This window comes from Pseudophryne corroboree, chromosome 9, assembly GCF_028390025.1.
Source record: "Pseudophryne corroboree isolate aPseCor3 chromosome 9, aPseCor3.hap2, whole genome shotgun sequence".
NCBI classification, from domain to species: Eukaryota; Metazoa; Chordata; class Amphibia; order Anura; family Myobatrachidae; genus Pseudophryne; species Pseudophryne corroboree.
The window spans coordinates 255,183,410-255,207,336 of NC_086452.1; the positions used below are offsets into that span (position 1 = coordinate 255,183,410).

At 46.7% G+C, this 23,927-nt stretch overlaps 1 protein-coding gene across 1 annotated transcript in view; it reads right to left on the reverse strand.

Annotated features, from left to right (window-relative positions):
- The window catches only part of TPR (translocated promoter region, nuclear basket protein), a 605,901-nt gene that overhangs the window by 541,229 nt on the left and 40,745 nt on the right, over positions 1-23,927 (reverse strand). Inside the window, exons 8-9 of the mRNA XM_063940231.1 lie at positions 23,179-23,259; positions 21,904-21,991 (exon numbers count right to left, since the gene is read on the reverse strand). Of these exons, the coding sequence (XP_063796301.1) occupies positions 21,904-21,991; positions 23,179-23,259 (169 nt within the window). The remainder of the gene's footprint in view (positions 1-21,903; positions 21,992-23,178; positions 23,260-23,927) is intronic.

Below are 23,927 nucleotides of genomic sequence, written 5' to 3' on the forward strand. Positions count from 1 at the left end.
CCCAGGGATCCACCTGTGAGTGAACCCAGATGTGGCTGAAAAGTCGACGACGTGCCCCCACTGGAGCAGACTCCCTCAGGGGAGCCCCAGCGTCATGCGGTGGATTTTGCAGAGGCCGGGGAGGACTTCCGTTCCTGGGAACTAGCCGTGTTGTGCAGCTTTCTTCCTCTGCCCTTACCTCTGGCAAGAAAGGACGATCCACGTACTCTTTTGCTTTTATTTGAACGAAAGGACTGCATTTGATAATGAGGCGCTTTCTTAGGCTGTGAGGGAACATAAGGCAAAAATGAAAGTTATGGTAAGAACTTACAATTGATAACGTGATTTCTCTTATGTCCACAGGTATCCACAGGATAACATTGGGATATTGTCGAGCGACAGCGAAAATGGCACCAACGCGGTCACGAGCTTTCTGGCCTCCCAGGATGCATTGGGGCCTCCACTATATAGTCCCGCCCACTGACTCAGTCAGATCAGTTCTTTCCACAGCGATTTTAGGCAGGAACATTAGGTAGAGACCTGTACAGGCGATAAGAACACACATGCACACCCTTCCATACAAGAAGGAAGAGGTTTTAGTGATTGTCTAGATCCTCAAATCATATGCGTCAGGGTGGGATCCCTGTGGACAAGAGAAATCACGTTATCAATGGTAAGTTCTTACCATACGTTCATTTCTCTGGCTGGGTCCACAGGATTATCCACAGGATAACGTTGGGATTCCCAAAACCATTTTAGTGGTGGGGACGCTCCTGATTGCACAGGAGGACCTTTCGCCCGAAGTCTGCGTCATGAGAGGCAAAAGTATCCAAGGTATAATGTCTGATGAATGTGTTTATGGAAGACCATGTGGCTGCCCTACATATCTGTTCTGCTGATGCACCCTGTTGTGCTGCCCAAGAAGGACCTACCTTACGTGTAGAGTGTGCAGAGACATTAGCCGGAATAGGGAGATCTGCATGAGAATAAGCTTCAGATATTACCATTCGGAGCCATCTCGCCAGCGTCTGTTTACTAACAGGCCATCCTCTTCTATGGAATCCGTAGAGGATGAAGAGGGAATCTGTTTTCCTGATGGCACTAGTACGATCTATGTAAATTTTTAAAGCCCGGACCACGTCCAGTGACGCTTCTCCCGCAGATAGTCCCGATACTTGAAAAGCGGGGACTACAATCTCTTCATTCAGGTGAAATTTTGATACCACCTTTGGAAGATAGCTAGATCTCGTTCTGAGAACTGCTCTGTCTGGAAAAAAAACATAGGAAAGGAGGCTTACATGATAATGCTCCCAAATCTGACACTCTTCTGGCTGACGCCATTGCCAGTAAAAAAATAAGATTTTACTTACCGATAAATCTATTTCTCGTAGTCCGTAGTGGATGCTGGGGACTCAGTCAGGACCATGGGGATTAGCGGCTCCGCAGGAGACAGGGCACAAAACTAAAGCTTTAGGATCAGGTGGTGTGTACTGGCTCCTCCCCCTATGACCCTCCTCCAAGCCTCAGTTAGGATACTGTGCCCGGACGAGCGTACACAATAAGGAAGGATATTGAATCCCGGGTAAGACTCATACCAGCCACACCAATCACACCGTATAACTTGTGATCTAAACCCAATTAACAGTATGACAAACGTAGGAGCCTCTGAACAGACGGCTCACAACAATAACAACCCGATTTTTTTTTTTTTGTAACAATAACTATGTACAAGTATTGCAGACAATCCGCACTTGGGATGGGCGCCCAGCATCCACTACGGACTACGAGAAATAGATTTATCGGTAAGTAAAATCTTATTTTCTCTGACGTCCTAAGTGGATGCTGGGGACTCCGTCAGGACCATGGGGATTATACCAAAGCTCCCAAACGGGCGGGAGAGTGCGGATGACTCTGCAGCACCGAGTGAGAGAACTCCAGGTCCTCCTCAGCCAGGATGTGCCCCTGACCAAGTAGCAGCTCGGCAAAGTTGTAAAGCCGAGACCCCTCGGGCAGTCGCCCAAGATGAGCCCACCTTCCTTGTGGAATGGGCATTTATATATTTTGGCTGTGGCAGTCCTGCCACAGAATGTGCAAGCTGAATTGTACTACTCATTCAACTAGCAATCGTCTGCTTAGAAGCAAGAGCACCCAGTTTTTTGGGTGCATACAGGATAACAGCAAGTCAGTTTTCCTGACTCCAGCCGTCCTGGAAATCTATTTTTTTCAGGGCCCTGACAACATCTAGCAACTTGGAGTCCTCCAAGTCTCTAGTAGCCGCAGGTACCACAATAAGCTGGTTCAGATGAAACGCTGACACCACCTTAGGGAGAAACTGGGGACGAGTCCGCAGCTCTGCCCTGTCCAAATGGACAATCAGATATGGGCTTTTGTGAGACAAAGCCGCCAATTCTGACACTCGCCTGGCCGAGGCCAGGGCCAACATCATGGTCACTTTCCATGTGAGATATTTCAAATCCACAGATTTGAGCGGTTTAAACCAACGTGATTTGAGGAATCCCAGGACTACGTTGAGATCCCACAGTGCCACTGGAGGCACAAAAGGGGGTTGTATATGCAGCACTCCCTTGTCAAATTTCTGGACTTCAGGAACTGAAGCCAATTCTTTCTGGAAGAAAATCGACAGGGCCGAAATTTGAACCTTAATGGACCCCAATTTGAGGCCCATAGACACTCCTGTTTGCAGGAAATGCAGGAATCGACCGAGTTGAAATTTCTTCGTGGGGCCTTCCTGGCCTCACACCACGCAACATATTTTCGCCACATGTGGTGATAATGTTTTGCGGTCACCTCCTTCCTGGCTTTGACCAGGGTAGGAATGACCTCTTCCGGAATGCCTTTTTCCCTTAGGATCCGGCGTTCAACCGCCCTGCCGTCAAACGCAGCCGCGGTAAGTCTTGGAACAGACATGGTACTTGCTGAAGCAAGTCCCTTCTTATCGGCAGAGGCCCTGAGTCCTCTGTGAGCATCTTGAAGTTCCGGGTACCAAGTCCTTCTTGGCCCATCCGGAGCCACGAGTATAGTTCTTACTCCTCTACGTCTTATAATTCTCAGTACCTTTGGTATGAGAAGCAGAGGAGGGAACACATACACCAACTGGTACACCCATGGTGTTACCAGAACGTCCACAGCTATTGCCTGAGGGTCTCTTGACCTGGCGCAATACCTGTACAGTTTTTTTTTTTGTTCAGGCGGGACGCCATCATGTCCACCTTTGGTCTTTCCCAACGGTGCACAATCATGTGGAAAAAACTTTTCGATGAAGTCCCCACTCTCCCGGGTGGAGGTCGTGCTGAGGAAATCTGCTTCCCAGTTGTCCACTCCCGGAATGAAAACTGCTGACAGTGCTATCACATGATTTTCCGCCCAGCGAAGAATCCTTGCAGTTTCTGCCATTGTCCTCCTGCTTCTTGTGCCGCCCTGTCTGTTTACGTGGTCGACTGCCGTGATGTTGTCCCACTGGATCAATACCGGCTGACCTTGAAGCAGAGGTCTTGCTAAGCTTAGAGCATTGTAAATTGCTCTTAGCTCCAGTATATTTATGCGGAGAGAAGTCCCCAGACTTGATCACACTCCCTGGAAATTTTTTCCCTGTGTGACTGCTCCCCAGCCTTTCAGGCTGGAATCCGTGGTCACCAGGACCCAGTCCTGAATGCATAACTGTGGCACTTTAGTAGATGAGCACTCTGCAGCCACCACAGAAGAGACACCCTTGTCCTTGGAGACAGGGTTATCCGCTGATGCATCTGAAGATGCGATCCGGACCATTTGTCCAGCAGATCCCACTGAAAAGTTCTTGCGTGAAATCTGCCGAATGGAATCGCTTCGTAAGAAGCCACCATTTTTCCCAGGACCCTTGTGCAATGATGCACTGACACTTTTCCTGGTTTTTGGAGGTTCCTGACTAGCTCGGATAACTCCCTGGCTTTCTCCTCCGGGAGAAACACCTTTTTCTGGACTGTGTCCAGAATCATCCCTAGGAACAGCAGACGTGTCGTCGGAGACAGCTGCGATTTTGGAATATTTAGAATCCACCCGTGCTGTCGTAGAACTACTTGAGATAGTGCTACTCCGACCTCCAACTGTTCTCTGGACCTTGCCCTTATCAGGAGATCGTCCAAGTAAGGGATAATTAAGACGCCTTTTCTTTGAAGAAGAATCATCATTTCGGCCATTACCTTGGTAAAGACCCGGGGTGCCGTGGACAATCCAAACGGCAGCGTCTGAAACTGATAGTGACAGTTTTGTACCACAAACCTGAGGTACCCTTGGTGAGCAGGGCAAATTGGGACATGGAGGTAAGCATCCTTGATGTCCAGGGACACCATATAGTCCCCTTCTTCCTGGTTCGCTATCACTGCTCTGAGTGACTCCATTTAGAATAGGTCTCACCGAGCCGTCTGGCTTCAGTACCACAATATAGTGTGGAATAATACCCCTTTACTTGTTGTAGGAGGAGTACTTTGATTATCACCTGCTGGGAATACAGCTTGTGAATTGTTTCCAATACTGCCTCCCTGTCGGAGGTAGACGTTGGTAAAGCAAACTTCAGGAACCTGCGAGGGGGAGACGTCTCGAATTTCCAATCTGTACCCCTGGGATACTACTTGTAGGATCCAGGGGTCCACTTGCGAGTGAGCCCACTGCGTGCTGAAAACTCTTGAGACGACCCCCCACCGCACCTGTTTGTACGGCCCCAGCGTCATGCTGAGGACTTGGCAGAAGCGGTGGAAGGCTTCTGTTCCTGGGAATGGGCTGCCTGCTGCAGTCTTCTTCCCTTACCTCTATCCCTGGGCAGATATTATGGGGACGAAAGGACTGAGGCTGAAAAGACTATGTCTTTTTCTGCGGAGATGTGACTTGGGGTAAAAAAGGTGGATTTTCTAGCTGTTGCCGTGGCCACCAGGTCCGATGGACCGACCCCAAATAACTCCTCCCCTTTATACGGCAATACTTCCATGTGCCGTTTGGAATCTGCATCACCTGACCACTGTCGTGTCCATAAACATCGTCTGGCAGATATGGACATCGCACTTACTCTTGATGCCAGAGTTTCGCATATATAGAAATGCATCTTTTAAATGCTCTATAGTCAATAAAATACTGTCCCTGTCAAGGGTATCAATATTTCCAGTCAGGGAATCCGACCAAGCCACCCCAGCGCTGCCCATCCAGGCTGAGGCGATCGCTGGTCGCAGTATAACACCAGTATGTGTGTATATACTTTTTAGGATATTTTCCAACCTCCTATCAGTTGGCTCCTTGAGGGCGTCCGTATCTGGAGACGGTAACGCCACTTGTTTTTATAAGCGTGTGAGCGCCTTATCCACCCTAAGGTGTGTTTCCCAACGCGCCATAACTTCTGGCGGGAAAGGGTATACCGCCAATAATTTTCTATCGGGGAAAACCCACGCATCATCACACACTTCATTTAATTTATCTGATTCAGGAAAAACCACATGTAGTTTTTTCACACTCCACATAATACCCTTTTTTGTGGTACTTGTAGTATCAGAAATATGTAACATCTCCTTCATTGCCCTTACCAAGTAACGTGTGGCCCTAAAGGAAAATACGTTTGTTTCTTCACCGTCGACACTGGAGTCAGTGTCTGTGTCGACCGACTGAGGTAAAAGGACGTTTTAACGCCCCTGACGGTGTTTTAGACGCCTGGACAGGTACTAATTGGTTTGCCGGCCGTCTCATGTCGTCAACCAACCTTGCAGCGTGTTGACATTATCACGTAATTCCTTAAATAAGCCATCCATTCCGGTGTCGACTCCCTAGAGAGTGACATCACCATTACCGGCAATTGCTCCGCCTCCTCACCAACATCGTCCTCATACATGTCGACACACAAGTACCGACACACAGCACACACACAGGGAATGCTCTGATAGAGGACAGGACCCCACTAGCCCTTTGGGGAGACAGAGGGAGAGTTTGCCAGCACACACCAAAAACGCTATATTATACAGGGACAACCTTTATATAAGTGTTTTTCCCTTATAGCATTTTAATATATATATATACATATCGCCAAATAAGTGCCCCCCCCTCTCTGTTTTAACCCTGTTTCTGTAGTGCAGTGCAGGGGAGAGCCTGGGAGCCTTCCCACCAGCATTTCTGTGAGGGAAAATGGCGCTGTGTGCTGAGAATAGGCCCCGCCCCCTTTTCGGCGGGCTTCTTCTCCCGTTTTTCTGAGACCTGGCAGGGGTTAAATACATCCATATAGCCTCCAGGGGATATATGTGATGTATTTTTAGCCAGAATAAGGTATTATACATTGCTGCCCAGGGCGCCCCCAGCAACGCCCTGCACCCTCCGTGACCGTTGGTGTGAAGTGTGTGACAACAATGGCGCACAGCTGCAGTGCTGTGCGCTACCTTCATGAAGACTGAAAAGCCTTCTGCCGCGGTTTCTGGACCTTCAATCTTCAGCATCTGCAAGGGGGGTCGGCGGCGTGGCTCCGGGACGAACCCCAGGGTGAGACCTGTGTTCCGACTCCCTCTGGAGCTAATGGTGTCCAGTAGCCTAAGAAGCCAATCCATCCTGCACGCAGGTGAGTTGAACTTCTCTCCCCTAAGTCCCTCGATGCAGTGAGCCTGTTGCCAGCAGGACTCACTGAAAATAAGAAACCTAAAAACTTTTTCTAAGCAGCTCCTTAAGAGAGCCACCTAGATTGCACCCTGCTCGGACGGGCACAAAAACCTAACTGAGGCTTGGAGGAGGGTCATAGGGGGAGGAGCCAGTACACACCACCTGATCCTAAAGCTTTAGTTTTGTGCCCTGTCTCCTGCGGAGCCGCTAATCCCCATGGTCCTGACGGAGTCCCCAGCATCCACTTAGGACGTCAGAGAAAAGAACTTTAACCGTTAACCACTTAAGATCCGCTCTCTCAAGTGGTTCAAACAAAGGACCCTGGAGAAATTTAAGAACTAAAATTCAAATCCCAGGGAGCCGCAGGAGGAACAAATGGAGGTTGAATATGTACTACTCCTTGGAAAAACGTACGTACATCCTGTAGGTCAGCAATCTTCTGCTGAAACCATACCGTCAATGCGGAGACTTGCACCCTCAAGGAAGCAACCTTCAACCCTTTATCCAATCCTGCCTGCAGGAAATTCAAAATTCTAGCTACTTTTAAGGATCTCGGATTATAATTTTTTCCAGAACACCAATGAATATAGGCTTGCCATATTCTATGATATACACGGGCCGAAGGCTTTCTTGCTCTAAGCATGGTTTGGATTACTTGCTTTGAAAATCCTTTAGCCTCTAAGATAGAGGTTTCCAACAGTCACGCCGTCAAAGACAGGCGATCTAGATGACTGACAACAAGGACCCTGCATTAATAGATCTGGACGTTGAGGGAGCAGTATCGGCGCTTCCACAGACAGACATTCTCAACAGATCTGTGTACCAATGCCTTCTTGGCCAAGCTGGAGCTATTAGAATAATTGCTCCTTTTGCCTGTTTTATCTTTCTCACTACTCTGGGTAACAGAGATATTGGAGGGAACAGATACGCCAGCTGAAACCTCCATTCTACTGACAGTGCGTCTACCAGGACCGCTCCTGGGTCCCTTGTTCTTGATCCGTACCTCGGAACTTTGTTGTTTAGACGAGACGCCATAAGGTCCATCTCCGGTAGACCCCATCTGTTCACCAGTATCTGAAACACTTCTGGGTGTAGTGCCAATTCGGTTTCCTGAATGGTGTGCCGACTGAGAAAATCCGCTTCCCAATTTAGCACACCCGGGACAAATACTGCCAACAATGCTGGGAGATGGAGTTCTGCCCATTTTAGAATGGGAGTTACTTCCTCCATCAATAAATATAAACAAGTGCCGGGTGCTGACTATTTCAGGGACGGTCTGGTCTTTCTCTTTAAGATTTAATCGATTCTAGAGTACTGCTGCTTCCTAAGGAGATCACTGAATCTCCACAAAAGACAGAAGAAAAGAGACAACAAATGAAGCGCTGTACTCCCAGAATCTTTAAATTAAAATTTAATTTATTTATCCCACCACATCCTATAGCAAAAAATACATACAATAAAAATAAATATAAAAAAGGACAAAAAACACACACACGGCCGGTGTCAATAATTAAAATATTACAATAAAAACACCAACAATGAATTGTTAGTCATATAGTTGGAGGATTCCAAACTTCTATATAGGAATTAATTAATTTATATTTAATCAGGGTAAAAGAATCGCCCCAAATTCAATAATTGAAAAGAATCCAATCTTAATGACCAATATTCACTGCCACCATTTCACATCTATGATACTTAATTAAGATTTTAAGCGTAATTAATATCAAACAAGTTAAAAATACATAATACTCCTATTTCTCTTGGTCAAAATACGATTTTTAGAACAGTGATTCATCTCAAATAGAACTGCAATATTAATCTTTATTAATTTTAATCCTCCGTTTAGCCTGATACTTTCTTAGCTAAAGCTCAATTTGCTTCAGGAGTATTGTGTTGATATATATACTTTTGCCACTCTTCTAATTAATGACTGTGATCCTTAATTAATTCCAATCATCTTCTCCAATTGGACTTTTTGAAGCACAGTCCCTTCATTAAAATCCAGTCAGCTCTCGCTGGTGGATTTAATCAACACTGATGTAATCAGCTCTCGCTCAGGTAATTATTGGTCATAAATTAACCTTATTTCATGAATCCCAATATTCTCCTGAGGAAGCCGCCGAGATTACAGGCGGAGAAACGCGTTGAGAAGGGATACACGGGTCCGGATCTGACGGCTAAGACTCTGAGGGGACACGAGGGACTGACTTGCGGCACGTATTCATGGAGGCTCCAAGGAGGGAACATCTGAAGCAAATTGAGCTTGAGCTAAGAAAGTATCAGGCTAAACGGAGGATTAAAATAATTAATAAAGATTAATATTGCAGTTCTATTTGAGATTAATCACTGTTCTAAAAATCGTATTTTGACCAAGAGAAATAGGAGTATTATGTATTTTTAACTTGTTTGATATTAATTACGCTTAAAATCTTAATTAAGTATCATAGATGTGAAATGGTGGCAGTGAATATTGGTCATTAAGATTGGATTCTTTTCAATTATTGAATTTGGGGCAATTCTTTTACCCTGATTAAATATAAATTAATTAATTCCTATATAGAAGTTTGGAATCCTCCAACTATATGACTAACAATTCATTGTTGGTGTTTTTATTGTAATATTTTAATTATTGACACCGGCCGTGTGTATGTTTTTTGTCCTTTTTATATTTATTTTTATTGTATGTATTTTTTGCTATAGGATGTGGTGGGATAAATAAATTTAATTTTAATTTAAAGATTCTGGGAGTACAGCGCTTCATTTGTTGTCTCTTTACTGCCTCCATCAGACTCTTGCTGCAAGTTCCTCCTTGATGATTGAGGTAGGCTACTGCCGTCGCATTGTCTGAGCGGATCAGGACTGGTCTTCCTTGTAGATTGTCCTTTGCCTGAACCAGAGCCAAGTAGATGGCTCTTATTTCTAACAGATTTATCGGCAGGCGACTTTCCCTTGCGGTCCATTTTCCCTGGAACCATAGGCTTCCGAGCACAGCCCCCCAGCCTTGCAGGCTGGCATCTGTTGTCAGGACTTGCCACTCTTTTATCCAAAAGGGTCTCCCCTTGTTTAAATGGTCTGTCTGTAGCCACCATGCTAGAGACCTTTTTACATTCACTGGAATCTTTATCATCTGCTTCTTTATTGTTTGATGATTTCCGTTCCATTTGGTCAAAATGAGATGCTGCAACGGTCTGGAGTGGAATTGTGCATATTCCACCATGTCGAACGTTGATACCATCAGACCGAACAGTCGCATTGCTGCATGGACTGACATTGTCTGGGCTTGCAACGCTTCCTGAGCCATGACCTGCACCTTGACTATTTTTCTCTCTGGTAAGAGAACTCTCTGTATGTCTGAATCCAATATGGCTCCCAAATGAACCATCCGCTGTGACGGATTCAGGGACGACTTCTCCCAATTTATGAGCCACCCGTGTCTCTGTACACAAACTATCGTCTGTTGGAGATGGCTCAACAGTAAATCTTGCGACTGTGCTAAGATTAATAGGTCGTCTAGGTATGGGAATATTCTTATCCCCTGCTTGCGCAGACAAGCCGCCATAACCACCATGATCTTGGTAAACACCCTGGGTGCTGTAGCTAGCCCGAAGGGCAGAGCTTGGAACTGGAAGTGTTCCTTGAGGATAGCAAACCTGAGGTAACACTGATGTGATAGTGCTATAGGCACATGCAGGTAAGCATCCCGTACATCCAGAGAAACCATATATAGTCTCCCGGTTCCATAGCCAACATTATGGAGCGTAACGTCTCCATGTGGAACTTCGGGATCCATATGTAGTTGTTCAACATCTTCAGATTTAGAATTGGTCGATATGACCCATTTGGTTTCTGGATTAGAAATAGATTGGAGTAATACCCCTGTCCCCTTTGTGATGGAGGTACTGGGACAATCACACCTGACTGCAGTAATTTTTGGACTGCTTCTTGCAGGGTATTGGCCTTCGACTCTATACGAGACAGGCTGGTGCAAAAAAATCTTTGAGGAGGCTGCCTCCTGAATGGGAACCCATACCCCTGAGATACTACCTTCTGCACCCAGGCATCTGCTGTTGACTGTTGCCATATGAGTGCAAATTGCAGGAGTCGGCCCCCAACCCTGGAATCCTCCAGGCGGAGGCCCGTCTCTTCAGGCTGAGGGTTTCTGTTCAGGTTTGGAAGCTGGCTTTTTGCTAGCCCACTGCTTCCTACCCCTGGATTTAAACTGGGGTTGTTTAGGCTCCTCTTTAGCTTTCGCTTTGCCAGCGAAATGAGCGAAACTTTAAACCCTTGGACTTAGGGTTATAGGTAGCCGGAAATCTGACCTTTTTCGATTCAGCCTCTGACTCTAGGATATCCGATAAAGGTTTTCCAAATAATATATTACCCACGAAAGGCAATGCTTCCAATTCTTTCTTGGACTCCGCATCTGCCTTCCAGGTCCGTAGTCAAACTGCTCTGCGAGCGACTACTGCCAGGGCTGAAGCTTTAGAAGCAACAGTGCCAACATCAGTAGATGCTTCTTCTAAATACTGGGCAGATTGTCTTAAACGGCAAAGACGATCCTCTTGCTCCGTAGTAGGAGAGGGGATGTCATTCTCTAGTTCCTCTATCCATTCGCCCATTGCCTTTGCTACACAGGCTGAAGCCATAGCAGGTCTTACCACTGCACCTACAAGAGAAAAAATATTTTTCAATAGGCGCTCTACCCTTCTGTCTGTGACATCATTCAAAGAGGTAGATGACAGTGGTAAAGCAGATTTATGCACGAGTTGCAGAACATGTGCATCTACTTTTGGAGGAACTTCTCTCTTCGAACAATCTCCAGCAGGAAATAGATAAGAATCCCATCTCTTAGGAATCTTATACTTTTTACTGGGCGCTGCCTAAGACTCATCCATCATTTCCGTCAACTCATCTGACGCTGGAAATTCAGCCTTCACTGACTTTGTTCGTTTGATTAAAGGTGCCTTTGCTTTTAACGCTGTCTTGGCTGGTTCTTCCAGAGAAAGCACAGCCTTCACTGCATTAATGAGTTCAGCTACATCTTCTGAACTAAAGCTCTGCGACTGATCATCATACGGAGTTGAATCTATTGTTTCCGCATCATCATATGATGTATCATCTTGTGTAGTCTGCCATACAGATGTATGTCTTAGTCTTACCTGCCCCTTGGTTGCTTGTAAAAGCTACTGGAACCAAACCATAGGAAGGGAGCTGCATGTATGGGTTCATAGTGTAACCTAACCCTTGAGGTGGTGCTACCGGAGCTAACCTGTCCGCTATTGAAGATAGAGTCTTTGCTAACATATTCCATGGTGGCTCTACTGGAGGTTGAACTAACTCCTGTTTTTTACTTCGCTGAAAAGCGAAACAGTATGCACACAAACCCTCATAAGTGACCAATTGATTCATATCAATTACCCCTGACTTACAAGATAAGCATGTTAGGGCTATGGGAGTGCTTGACAATTTCTCCTCATCACTTTTGCCGCTCACAGACATTTTTTCCGATATTGACTACACAATTTTGTGACTGAAAAACACCCTATAATCCGTATATAGAGGTGAAATCAATCTGACCACAGTGCACCTGATTTGAGGGTCAGAACAGGACTGACATTACACAGAAAAGTCAGCACGCATACTAGCAGTCAGTCACATGTTAAAGCATTAGACATTGTCATATGAGAATACAACCTCCATAATAACTTATACATAAGTAGGAAAATTGTACTTCTGTTTAACTGGTTCTTTTTTCAACATAACATGCAGAAAACACAGTCATATACAGGTCTCATATGCAATAGGTACTAAAAATTAACAATGCATACTAAGGAGTAGAAAGGAATTTTTAGTACTGTATACCCTGCCTCCAGAGAGCGGGATACAGGGAGACTCACCACACTTCCATATCCAAGCAAAGACGCTCGTAAGACGCTGAGTGGATTCAGACGCTACTGGTGTACACTGCCACTCTTGGTAACTGATATCGGACACGGACGCTCACCAACGGACACGGACGCTGAGCGACTCCACGTGCATGCAGACGCTAAAGGCCTGCGACTCGGTCTGGGCGGGTTTATATCCAGTGTACACAACCGCAGCGTCTAAGCTGCGACCGAGTACCCTCGTGGTAGCGTCTGAGCCGGAAGCGAGGTCATTCAGTTCATGAAACGAGAGACACGCGGGAACTGGCCATGAACTCGGAGGAGGGACGGCCAGGAGAGCGTCTGAAACCCCCTGTTGTTGACTTAAACTCCCAGGATCGCGGCCTCACCTAGTCCTGGCGCCTATGATCCCCAGAGCGTAGCGCTGTCACACCGGGATGTTCGGCGCATCAACACACTGTTTGTAGTCTCCACCAAATCAGTGTAGCTGTGTCCTGACCCCTCTAGTAAGAGGAAGTCCATAGACTCACCGTCTCCCCATGCTCCGGCCACAGCCTGGTAACGTCTGCTGGACCTGCTAGAACATCAGACACAGACGCCCGTCGAGACAGCACTGTACCGCGGAGGTAAGCGTTGTTGCGACCCGGTGGGGAGTTGTTGGAGCGACCCTTTCTAATATGCGTTTAAGACGCTGTTAAGAGAAGTCGCTCAGAAACCAAAACAGTAAGTCTATAAAAATAAATTAAAGAAAACTTAAGGCTGCTTTCACAGCAGCCCTGTGACCATGCGGCTTCCTGCCGCACCAAGCAAAAAACTGATCTGACTGAGTCAGTGGGCGGGACTATATAGTGGAGGCCCCAATGCATCCTGGGAGGCCAGAAAGCTCGTGCCTGTGTTGGTGCCATTTTCGCTGTCGCTCGACAATATCCCAATGTTATCCTGTGGATAATCCTGTGGACCCAGCCAGAGAAAATTTGATTTACCTGCCGTAGCTGTGTAGACGAGGTCCGAGAGGCCTTCTCCAAATAATTTCTCACCTTTGTAAGGTAAAAACTCCATATGCTTCTTCGAGTCGGCATCGTCCATCCACTGTCGGGTCCATAAGACTCGCCTAGCATAAACAGACATAGCGTTTATTCTGGAACTCGGTAAACAAATATCTCTTTGAGCATCCCTCATATATAACACAGCATCTTTTATATGCCCTAGGGTCATTAAAATGGTATCCTTATCTAGGGTCTCAATTTCCGCTGATAAGGAATCTGTCCATGCTGCTACAGCACTACAACCCAGGCCGACGCAATTGCCGGTCTGAGTATTGTACCAGAATGTGTGTAAATTGACTTCATGGTAACCTCCTGCTTGCGGTCAGCAGGATCCTTGAGGGTAGCCGTATCTTGGGACGGCAGCGCTATCTTTTTTGATAAGCGTGTCAATGCTTTGTCTACCCTAGGAGAGGATTCCCACCGTATTCTGTTCTTTTGCGGGAAAGGATACACCATAAGAATCCTTTTGGGAACCTGCAGTCTTTTGTCTGGGGTTTCCCAAGCTTTTTCACATAATTTGTTCAGCTCATGTGAGGATGGAAAGGTGACCTCCGGCTTTTTCCCTTTATACATGTGTACCCTCGTGTCAGGGACAGGGTGTTCCTCTGTAATATGCAAAACCTCTTATTGCAATAATCATATATCGAATACATTTAGCCACTCTTAGCTGTAATTTTGCATCATCGTAGTCGACACTGGAGTCTGAATCCGTGTCGGTATCTGTGTCAACTATTTGGGATAGTGTGCGCTTCTGAGACCCCGAAGGTCCCGGCAACATTGGGACAGACATGGTTTGACTTCCTGACTGTTCCCTAGCCTCAGCTTTGTCTAATCTTTTGTGCAATAAATTTACATTAGCACTTAAGACATTCCACATATCCATCCAGTCAGGTGTCGGCGCTGCCGACGGAGACCTTCCATTCATACACTCCCCCTCCTCCTTAGGTGAGCCTTCAACCTCATACATGTCGACACACGCGTACCGACACTCCACACACACAGGGAAGCTCTTTTCTGAAGACAGGTTCCCCACCAGGCCCTTTGGAGAGAGAGAGAGAGTATGCCAGCACACACCTCAGCGCTATATGACCCAGGAAAAAACACAGAATGTTTACCCAGTAGCACTCTTATGAATGTATATGCACCAATTATGTGCGCCCCCCCCCCCCCCTCTTAAAAAACCTACCGTCACAGTCAGTAAGCAGGGGAGAGTCCGGGGAGCTTCCTCTCAGCGCTGTGCTGTGGAGAAAATGGCGCTGGTGAGTGCTGAGGGAGAAGTCCCGCCCCCTCGGCGGCGGGCTTCTGTCCCGCTCAAAATTCTCAAAAACATGGCGGGGGCTCTTTATATACATGTACAGTGCCCAGCTGTACATGTATATATGTACTTTTGCCATTAGAGAGGTTTATATTGCTGCCCAGGGCGCCCCCCCTGCACCCTTACAGTGACAGATGTGTGTGAGGTGAATGGGAGCAATGGCGCACAGCTTCACCGCTGTGCGTTACCTCTATGAAGATCAAGATGTCTTCTGCCTCCTCTGAAGTCTTCTTATCTTCTCATACTCACCCGGCTTCTATCTTCCGGCTCTGCGAGGAGGACGGCGGCGCGGCTCTGGGACGGACGGCGAGGGTGAGACCTGCGTACCAATCCCTCTGGAGCTAATGGTGTCCAGTAGCCTCAGAAACACAGCCTTGAAACTCAGAGAAGTAGGTCTGTTTCTCTCTCCTCAGTCCCTTGATGCAGGGAGTCTGTTGCCAGCAGGCTCCCTGAAAATAAAAAACCTAACTAAAATACTTTGACAGGAAACTCAGGAGAGCTCCCTGAAAGCACCCAGTCTCCACTGGGCACAGTATCAAACTGAGGTCTGGAGGAGGGGCATAGAGAGAGGAGCCAGTGCACACCCAGATCCAAAGTCTTTCTTAAAGTGCCCATGTCTCCTGCGGAGCCAGTCTATCCCCATGGTCCTTACGGAGTCCCCAGCATCCTCTAGGACGTTAGAGAAATACACTCTAAAAATAAACTTTACTAGAAAAGCTCTGTAGAGCTCCCCTAGCTGTGACCGGCTCCTCTGGGCACATTTTCTAAACTGAGTCTGGTAGGAGGGGCATAGAGGGAGGAGCCAGCCCACACTCTCAAACTCTTAAAGTGCCAATGGCTCCTGGTGGACCCATCTATACCCCATGGTACTAATGTGGACAGCAGCATCCTCTAGGATGTAAGAGGAAAATAAGAATTTACTTACCGATAATTCTATTTCTCGGAGTCCGTAGTGGATGCTGGGGTTCCTGAAAGGACCATGGGGAATAGCGGCTCCGCAGGAGACAGGGCACAAAAGTAAAGCTTTTACAGGTCAGGTGGTGTGTACTGGCTCCTCCCCCTATGACCCTCCTCCAGACTCCAGTTAGGTACTGTGCCCGGACGAGCGTACACAATAAGGGAGGATTTTGAATCCCGGGTAAGACTCATACCAGCCACACCAATCACACCGTACAACTTGTGATCTAAACCCAGTTAACAGTATGATAACAGAGGAGCCTCTGAAAGATGGCTTCCTAAACAATAACCCGAATTAGTTAACAATAACTATGTACAAGTATTGCAGATAATCCGCACTTGGGATGGGCGCCCAGCATCCACTACGGACTCCGAGAAATAGAATTATCGGTAAGTAAATTCTTATTTTCTCTATCGTCCTAAGTGGATGCTGGGGTTCCTGAAAGGACCATGGGGATTATACCAAAGCTCCCAAACGGGCGGGAGAGTGCGGATGACTCTGCAGCACCGAATGAGAGAACTCCAGGTCCTCCTTTGCCAGGGTATCAAATTTGTAAAAATTTACAAACGTGTTCTCCCCTGACCACGTAGCTGCTCGGCAGAGTTGTAATGCCGAGACCCCTCGGGCAGCCGCCCAAGATGAGCCCACCTTCCTTGCGGAATGGGCCTTAACAGATTTAGGCTGTGGCAGGCCTGCCACAGAATGTACAAGTTGAATTTTGTTACAAATCCAACGAGCAATCGACTGCTTAGAAGCAGGTGCACCCAACTTGTTGGGTGCATACAGTATAAACAGCGAGTCAGATTTTCTGACTCCAGCCGTCCTTTAAATGTATATTTTTAAGGCTCTGACAACGTCCAACAACTTGGAGTCCTTCAAGTCGTCTGTAGCCGCAGGCACTACAATAGGCTGGTTCAGGTGAAACGCTGATACCACCTTAGGGAGAAAATGCGGACGCGTCCGCAGCTCTGCCCTATGTCGAATGGAAAATTAAATAAGGGCTTTTATAAGACAAAGCCGCCAGTTCAGATACTCTCCCGGCCGAAGCCAGGGCCAGTAACATAGTCACTTTCCATGTGAGATATTTCAAATCCACATTCTTTAGTGGTTCAAACCAATTGGATTTGAGGAAATCTAAAACTACATTTAGATCCCACGGTGCCACCTTAGGCACCACAGGAGGCTGTATATGCAGTACTCCTTTGATAAAAATCTGGACCTCAGGGACTGAGGCCAATTCTTTTTGGAAGAATATTGATAGGGCCGAAATTTGAACCTTAATAGATCCCAATTTGAGACCCATAGACAATCCTGATTGCAGGAAATGTAGGAAAACGACCCAGTTGAAATTCCTCCATCGGAGCACTCCGCTGCTCGCACCACGCAACATATTTTCGCCAAATACGGCGATAATGCTTCGCGGTGACTTCCTTTCTTGCCTTTATCAAGGTAGGAATGACTTCTTCTGGAATGCCTTTTCCTTTTAGGATCTGGCATTCAAACGCCATGCCGTCAAACGCAGCCGCGGTAAGTCTTGAAAAAGACAAGGACCCTGCTGAAGCAGGTCCCTTCTCAGAAGTAGAGGCCACGGATCGTCCGTGACCATCTCTTGAAGTTCCGGGTACCAAGTCCTTCTTGGCCAATCCGGAGCCACTAGTCTTACTCCTCTTTGCCGTATAATCCTCAATACCTTTGGTATGAGAGGCAGAGGAGGAAACACCTATACCGACTGGTACACCCAATGTGTTACCAGCGCGTCCACAGCTATTGCCTGCGGATCTCTTGACCTGGCGCAATACCTGTCCAGTGTTTTGTTGAGGCGAGACGCCATCATGTCCACCATTGGTTTTACCCAACGGTTTAATAGCATGTGGAAAACTTCTGGATGAAGTCCCCACTCTCCCGGGTGAAGGTCGTGTCTGCTGAGGAAGTCTGCTTCCCAGTTGTCCACGCCCGGGATGAATACTGCTGACAGTGCTATCACGTGATTCTCCGCCCAGCGAAGGATCCTGGCAGCTTCTGCCATTGCCCTCCTGCTTCTTGTGCCGCCCTGTCTGTTTACATGGGCGACTGCCGTGATGTTGTCCGACTGGATCAACACCGGTCTTCCTTGAAGCAGAGGTTTCGCCTGGCTTAGAGCATTGTAGATTGCTCTTAGTTCCAGAATGCTTATGTGAAGAGACTTTTTCAGGCTCGACCACACTCCCTGGAAATTTCTTCCCTGTGTGACTGCTCCCCAGCCTCTCAGGCTGGCATCCGTGGTCACCAGGATCCAATCCTGCATGCCGAATCTGCGGCCCTCCAATAGATGAGCCTCCTGCAACCACCACAGAAGGGATACCCTTGTCCTCGGCGACAGGGTTATCCGCAGGTGCATCTGAAGATGCGACCCTGACCATTTGTCCAACAGATCCCTTTGCATGGAATCTGCCGAAAGGGATTGCTTCGTAAGAAGCTACCATTTTTTCCCAGGACTCTTGTGCATTGATGTACATACACCTTTCCTGGTTTTAGGAGGTTCCTGACCAGGTCAGATAACTCCTTGGCTTTTTCTTCGGGAAGAAAAACCTTTTTCTGAACTGTGTCCAGAATCATCCCCAGGAACAGCAGACGAGTTGTCGGCATTAATTGGGATTTTGGAATATTCAGAATCCATCCGTGCTGCTTTAGCACCTCTTGAGATAGTGCTAAACCCATCTCTAGCTGTTCTCTGGACCTTGCCCTTATTAGGAGATCGTCCAATTATGGGATAATTAATACGCCTTTTCTTCGAAGAAGAAATATTATCTCGGCCATTACCTTTGTAAAGACCCGAGATGCCGTGGACAAACCAAACGGCAGCGTCTGAAACTGATAGTGACAGTTTTGTACAACGAACCTGAGGTACCCCTGGTGTGAGGGGTAATTGGAACGTGGAGATACGCATCCTTGATGTCCAAGGATACCATAAAGTCCCCTTCTTCCAGGTTCGCTATCACTGCTCTGAGTGACTCCATCTTGAACTTGAACTTCTTTATGTACAGGTTCAAGGACTTCAGATTTAGAATAGGCCTTACCGAGCCATCCGGCTTCGGTACCACAAAAAGAGTGGAATAATACCCCTTCCCTTGTTGTAGAAGAGGTACCTTGACTATCACCTGCTGAGAATACAGCTTGTGAATGGCTTCCAAAACCGTCTCCCTTTCTGAGGGGGACGTTGGTAAAGCAGACTTCAGGAAACGGCGAGGTGGCTCTGTCTCTAATTTCAACCTGTACCCCTGAGATATTATCTGCAGGATCCAGGGATTTACCTGCGAGTGAGCCCACTGCGCGCTGTAATTCTTGAGACGACCGCCTACCGCCCCCGAGTCCGCTTGCGAAGCCCCAGCGTCATGCTGAGGCTTTTGTAGAAGCCGGGGAGGGCTTCTGTTCCTGGGAAGGAGCTGCCTGTTGCTGTCTCTTCCCTCGTCCTCTGCCTCGTGGCAGATATGAATAGCCCTTTGCTCTCTTATTTTTAAAGGAACGAAAGTGCTGCGGTTGAAAGGTCGGTGCCTTTTTCTGTTGGGGAGTGACTTGAGGTAGAAAGGTGGATTTCCCGGCCGTAGCCGTGGCCACCAAATCCGATAGACCGACCCCAAATAACTCCTCTACGCATCGCCTGTCCACTGTCGTGTCCATAAAGCTCTTCTGGCCGAAATGGACATAGCACTTACCCGTGATACCAGTGTGCAGATATCTCTCTGTGCATCACGCATATAAAGAAATGCATCCTTTATTTGTTCTAACGACAGTAAAATATTGTCCCTGTCCAGGGTATCAATATTTTCGATCAGGGACTCTGACCAAACTACCCCAGCACTGCACATCCAGGCAGTCGCAATAGCTGGTCGTAGTATAACACCTGCATGTGTGTATATACCTTTTTGGATATTTTCCATCCTCCTATCTGATGGATCTTTAAGTGCGGCCGTCTCAGGAGAGGGTAACGCCACTTGTTTTGATAAGCGTGTTAGCGCTTTGTCCACCCTAGGAGGTGTTTCCCAGCGCTCCCTAACCTCTGGCGGGAAAGGGTATAAAGCCAATAACTTCTTTGAAATTAGCAGTTTTTTATCGGGGCACCCCACGCTTCATCACACACGTCATTTAATTCTTCTGATTCGGTAAAAACTACTGGTAGTTTTTTCACACCCCACATAATACCCTGTTTAGTGGTACCTGTAGTATCAGCTAAATGTAACATCTCCTTTATTGCCAAAATCATATAACGTGTGGCCCTACTGGAAAATACGGTTAATTCGTCACCTTCACCACCGGAATCAGTGCCTGTGTCTGGGTCTGTGTCGACCGACTGAGGCAAGGGGCGTTTTACAGCCCCTGACGGTGTTTGAGGCGCCTGGACAGGCACTAATTGAGTGTCCGGCCGCCTCATGTCGGCAAACGACTGCTTAAGCGAGATGACGCTATCCCGTAATTCCACAAATAAAGGCATCCATTCTGGTGTCGACCCCCTAGGAGGTGACATCCTCATATTTGGCAATTGCTCCGCCTCCACACCAATAACGTCCTCATACATGTCGACACACACGTACCGACACACAGCAGACACACAGGGAATGCTCTATACGAAGACAGGACCCACTAGCCCTTTGGGGAGACAGAGGGAGAGTCTGCCAGCACACACCAAAAAGCGCTATATATGACAGGGATAGCCTTATGATTAAGTGCTCCCTTATAGCTGCTTTTATATTAATATATTGCCATTTATTTTGCCCCCCCTCTCTGTTATACCCTGTTTCTGTAGTGCAGTGCAGGGGAGAGACCTGGGAGCCTTCCTGACCAGCGGAGCTGTGACAGAAAATGGCGCCGTGTGCTGAGGAGATAGGCCCCGCCCCTTTTTCGGCGGGCTCGTCTCCCGCTATTTAGTACATTTAGGCAGGGGTAAATATCTCCATATAGCCTCTGGGGCTATATGTGAGGTATTTTTAGCCTTTTTAAAGGTTTTCATTTGCCTCCCAGGGCGCCCCCCCCCCCAGCGCCCTGCACCCTCAGTGACTGCCGTGTGAAGTGTGCTGAGAGGAAAATGGCGCACAGCTGCAGTGCTGTGCGCTACCTTAAGAAGACTGCAGGAGTCTTCAGCCGCCGATTCTGGACCTCTTCTTGCTTCAGCATCTGTGAGGGGGCCGGCGGCGTGGCTCCGGTGACCATCCAGGCTGTACCTGTGATCGTCCCTCTGGAGCTTCATGTCCAGTAGCCAAGAAGCCAATCCATCCTGCACGCAGGTGAGTTCACTTCTTCTCCCCTCTGTCCCTCGTTGCAGTGATCCTGTTGCCAGCAGGAATCACTGTAAAATAAAAAACCTAAGCTAAACTCTCTAAGCAGCTCTTTATGAGAGCCACCTAGAATTGCACCCTTCTCGGCCGGGCACAAAAATCTAACTGGAGTCTGGAGGAGGGTCATAGGGGGAGGAGCCAGTACACACCACCTGACCTGTAAAAGCTTTACTTTTGTGCCCTGTCTCCTGCGGAGCCGCTATTCCCCATGGTCCTTTCAGGAACCCCAGCATCCACTTAGGACGATAGAGAAATTAGTATTGGCGCTTACAACTACCCATGCTGGGTGCAAATGATCTGTCTGGAATAAGTTTTCCCTTCATCATATGCACAGCTAAGAAAAGAGCAGAACCTGGCCACAGGATCATAGCACTGCCACAAAAATTATCACTTGTGTCCAAACACAAGGTAGCCACCCTGCCAACACCCAGAAATGACCATTTCACCATGAGAACCTATGGCGCACTGAGTCTCTGTCAATTTATGCATTGTGCAATACATATAGTTAGCAAAAGATCTCGATGTGTATGCTTTTGGACTTGCGTGCAACTGCGATTCAAGCCCTATTTGCACAGATTGCTAGCAAATGGATAGGTTCTATTCTCAATTACTATTTCAGACCACAAGATAAAACGCCTCACTCGGTCTATGAAGTCAACTTTAAAATGCTCTGCTTTTCAGTAGCCATCTACGAAAGCACACACCAGCCAGAAAATCATGATCCAATATTTTCATACATTTGAAGCTACAGTAAGTGACACTACAATGAATATAGATAAATAAGGCTTACTATATTCTGCTTCCTTGAGAAGTTTATGAAGTTCCTCTACTGCCCGGGTTAATTCTGTACTCTTTGCCTCGGAGTCATCAGCAGCACTCTATAATGAAAAAGTGAAGCAATTATCAAGTCAAATTTCATATGAAGGTCTCCTAGGATCCTTCAATCACTTCCCAAATCCTAATTTACAGTCCAATATGCTAATGGGTCTCAAAAGATTTTTTTATTTAGCAATTTTCTAATTTGAGAAAACAGAACAGCATATATAGCGGTATCCTATTGCCGTTGGTCATTTACTGCACGCCAATAACGGGATAATATTATAGCCCGTTTTTACTGTGCGGTAAATTATAAATTTTCGTCCAATAACAAATGGGATCTGGGATAAGTCCCCTGACCCATGTGTTCTCGCAGAAAAACAGGGCTGATTGGGCTAGTTACTGGGGATTCTGCTTCGTCTGACAATCCCAGATAACTGCCGGCGATCAGAGCTACTTGGACAGCCCCTGGAGAATCCATTAGGTATGAGAATTTAGCAAGGCTAATAGGATACCATCCAGTTACTTCAGTTTGTCATTTGTGGTCAGTTCATTCCTCTGTTTCCCAGCCCACAGTCAAAAACCCTGTACTAACTCATGTTTCCCTAGCAAAAAAAAAAACCGCAACTGATTTTTTTTCCACCTCTTCAGAACAGCAGATTATTGAGCACATCAATTAGACATTCTACGCCAGCTTAAATTGCATTTTGTTTTCATATTTAGGGCAGATGTCAATTAGCTATGGTAGCTTACAGTGGGCTAATTGATCCCCAGGGCTAATTATCCCTGAAGTTGGCAGTTACCTGCTTCAGTGGGTCGGAAAAAATAAAAAAAATCCACAAAAACCTTGTGTGAGTTAATGGATGCCGCAACCATGTTTACGAACAAATTGGTGAACTTTTTACAGATTCTGTGCATTAACGCATGTTAATACACTACTCTGACAGACGTTAACTAGGCTATCGGGAGAAAATGGGGAGTCCAACTGAACAACCACCTTCCGGTATCTCCTGCGGTAATTTATCGGGGGTGGGGGTTAAAGAATAACCCCCTTGAAGGGTAGAGGAAAAAAACAAAAAAACAGGGGGAGGTAATGAACTTTCACTAATCAACTTAACACTGTGAAAGTTTATGTATGAGTAATTTTAATGACCACTCTCATTCTAGCATTAAACTACCATTTTGCACTATAAAACTAAAAAGCATAATTATGGACTAAGCATTCAGATTTAACTAGATCCCTTCATACCTTATAGAGGTTACATAATTTAACATTCGCTTTGAGCTCACTGTGAAACTTCTCTGCCACACTTCCTTGCTGGTCCTTTGCCTAAAGTAAAAACAAGTTCAAAGAAAGATTTAAAAATGCATGGAATTATGCAAAGGCAACAAATTTAGTATAGACTATGGAGCAAAGTCATATCAAATGTAGGTCAATATTCTAAATATGGTCACAGGATTTAACCTCCATCAGAGAGCAGTTTATGTAACTAACAAAGCCTTAATAAAGAACACAACATTCACTCTGTGTTCTTTTGGATTTGGGGTTACCAGCCATAGGCTAAAGGCAGAGGGTTCTCCTGACAGAAAACAGCCAAGGCAGTCAGTCTGAGGAGGGGGGAGCCAGCATCCAGGGATGCCATCCCAGTATATGCAGAAACTACCCTGAACTGAACAACAATGGAGAGGTGGTCAGCCCAAGCAATAATTATCTGGAAATCCTCTGCCAACTGGTCAGAGAATCAATGGCCTTGTTGACCCAAAGCCACAAGCCAAAAAAACAAAACAAAAAAAAAAAAATTAAAAAAAAAAAAAAAAAACCCCACACCCCCAACCTAAAAGTGACTCCTTAATCAAAAAGAGGGTTTTAATTTTTAAAATTACCTACTGGTAAATCCTTTTCTCGTAGTCCATAAGGGATGCTGGAGACCTTAGTACAATGGGGTATAGAAGGGGTCCAAAGAAGCCGGTGCACTTTAAATTTCTTCCACAGGGTGT